The 2,232-nt window shown below is 39.8% G+C and overlaps 1 protein-coding gene across 1 annotated transcript; it reads left to right on the top strand.

Moving 5' to 3' along the window:
- The first annotated feature begins 264 nt into the window (after positions 1–264).
- Positions 265–1,643, top strand: LOC110719077 (bZIP transcription factor 50-like). Its single transcript, XM_021897987.1, has 2 exons — positions 265–496; positions 1,075–1,643. The coding sequence occupies exons 1-2, from the start codon at positions 328–330 to the stop codon at positions 1,326–1,328; spliced, it is 423 nt and encodes a 140-aa protein (XP_021753679.1). The 5' UTR covers positions 265–327; the 3' UTR covers positions 1,329–1,643.
- The last annotated feature ends 589 nt before the right edge of the window (positions 1,644–2,232 follow it).

Here is a 2,232-nt window from a genome sequence, read left to right as displayed (position 1 = left end):
TCATGTATGTTAGTTTGCGGTTGCTCAGTCTGAGTTATGTAAAAGTGTAGACTTATCCCGTTTTTTTAATTTGTTTATGTATTCATAGTGAAATTGATAGTGTAATTTGAAATACTAATGTGACAATTAATTCCGGACCTAGTTGATTTGTATAAGTTGCATAAGCATGACACAAGAATTGGATATTTATTGAATTGGCTGTGGCATGTGTTTTTGTATGTGGTTCCTTGAATTGTTTGTTAAGATTGTGTAATAATGAGAGATGATTGTTGTTCAGGCAATTGAGAAATAGAGATGCCGCGATGAGATCAAGAGAAAGGAAAAAAGATGTATGTCAAGGATTTGGAGATAAAGAGTCGCTATATGGAAGCGGAGTGTAGGAGATTGGGGAGGTTGCTTCAGTGTTGTTATGCCGAGAATCAGATGTTGCGTATTTCCTTGGGCAGTGCGTATGGTGCGTCCATGGCCATTCCGGAGTCTGCTGTGCTCTTGTTGGGTATGAATTTCTCATCTTGCCTGGTCCTGTGTTTATATATGTCTGTTCAAATCCCGTTCCTGCAGTTCGCTCCCCTTGTATTTTTTATAATATGATCATCATTCAAGCATTGTCATTGGTATGCTTGTCGTGATTCGAAAGTGTTATCTCTAATTGAGTACTTTACTGTGAAGGTTTATCCCTGACTTTTTTGATGTACCAACTGGGATAATTGAAATTCAGTTAACCTACTGTGCTCATCTTGACATTCTTCTTCCCCATTGAGTTAACCTACAATGCTCAACTTAACATTCTTTTTTTCCCGTTCTTCCCTTTTTTGGCTGCATAATTGCATGGAAAGACGCTGAAAAAATCCATACATTTGTACTCCGTAACAGATATGTGAAATTAGGTTGACCCTTGCATCTGATCCTTTTACTCCATGTTTCTGCAGCACTGACCGTTTATACTCTTCACTTCTTTTGTCCTTGCTTGAGCATGTGTCATATCATTTTAGAAATTGTTTGATTACTTTCTGTCCTTGTTTTGGCATTCCTGGTTTTCTATCTCCCCTCACCTTTTGTATGCTGGTTTGACAGAATCCCTGCTGTTGGTTTCCCTGGTTTGGTTAATGGTCAACATATGCCTGCTGCCCCGACTGCCCCTGCAAAATCAGAACGCAGTTCCACACGGAAGCGTGGAGAGAAAAGAACTGGAAAGCGCAACACCAAAAAGAAAGAGAATGAAGGTCACTGAACTGTGGGTGACCCTTTCTTTCATGAGGAGTAAGAGATGCAGAGCTTCAAGGACCAAGATGAAGTCTGATTTTGAACGTGCTGTGTTATGCAACTGAAATCCTCTCTCCGCTGCTTCCAGTTTTTATGGTATTTGCTGGAGAAAGTTGGTTCTCAGCCTTAACTTTTACATAGGATGTAGGGAGAGGTACTCTACTGGAAAGAGTGTTTAGGAAGTGATCTCCTTCCCCCCTCCCCAACCTCTTTCAGGTTCCCCAATGTTTCATATCAGTAACACCTTTATACGAGTGTAACATACTATCTTTTTGGTTTTGATTTCTTTCACTTTCTCCCCTTCCTGTATGTCCTTCTCTGCGCTCTTTTGTGAAATTTCAGGACGGTTAATCCTTGTATTAAGTATAAGATTGTCAAAAGTCATATCATTGTCATTAAGTTTGGATAGAAAGAAATGGAAGGAAAAGAAAAGAAGAGAAAGGGAAGGAGACATGTTCTCTTGTTTGGGTAAAGGATTGGGGGAAGGAAGGGGAAGGAGAGGGAAGGATCCATTTTCCCTCTCTCTTTAATAAGCATAATCCCTCCAAAACTGGAGAGATTTGGAGGGAAAATGGAGCTCACCTCCCCCTCCCTTTCTTTTCCCTTCCTTTCCTCCTTTTTCCCTCCCCTTCCTTTCTTTCCTTCTTTGTTATCCAAACAAAGCGTAAAGCTTTTGTTCGGCTATGTGTTTGTTCAAGTATAGATGCGATAGCAAAATCCAGTAGTCCGGTAGAGTCTACCAATGAGATTAGAGGCAAATACTTGATTAAACTATTATGGAGCTAAAGAAATACTTAGTTGTTGAATTCTACTCGTACACGGTTTGGTGGGAGAAACCGAATTATTCTGGATGATATCAACACTTGGTACTGCGTAGAAGATGTGAATTTAAATCAATGCAATGGGTGTTGATTGAAAAATTTCGGGCAGGCAATTGTTTCAGTTAATCTTCATCGTGAAAATTGGAAA

The sequence above is a fragment of the Chenopodium quinoa genome, unplaced genomic scaffold (assembly GCF_001683475.1).
Source record: "Chenopodium quinoa cultivar QQ74 unplaced genomic scaffold, ASM168347v1, whole genome shotgun sequence".
Lineage (NCBI taxonomy): Eukaryota > Viridiplantae > Streptophyta > Magnoliopsida > Caryophyllales > Amaranthaceae > Chenopodium > Chenopodium quinoa.
This window is presented reverse-complemented; position numbering and strand designations above follow the sequence as displayed.

Bases quoted from the DNA above. Each gene is read 5' to 3' on its own strand.
- LOC110719077 (XM_021897987.1), top strand. From the start codon at position 328: ATGTATGTCAAGGATTTGGAGATAAAGAGTCGCTATATGGAAGCGGAG. The intron at 497-1,074 runs GTATGAATTTCT...CTGGTTTGACAG, and splicing joins GTCTGCTGTGCTCTTGTTGG to AATCCCTGCTGTTGGTTTCC.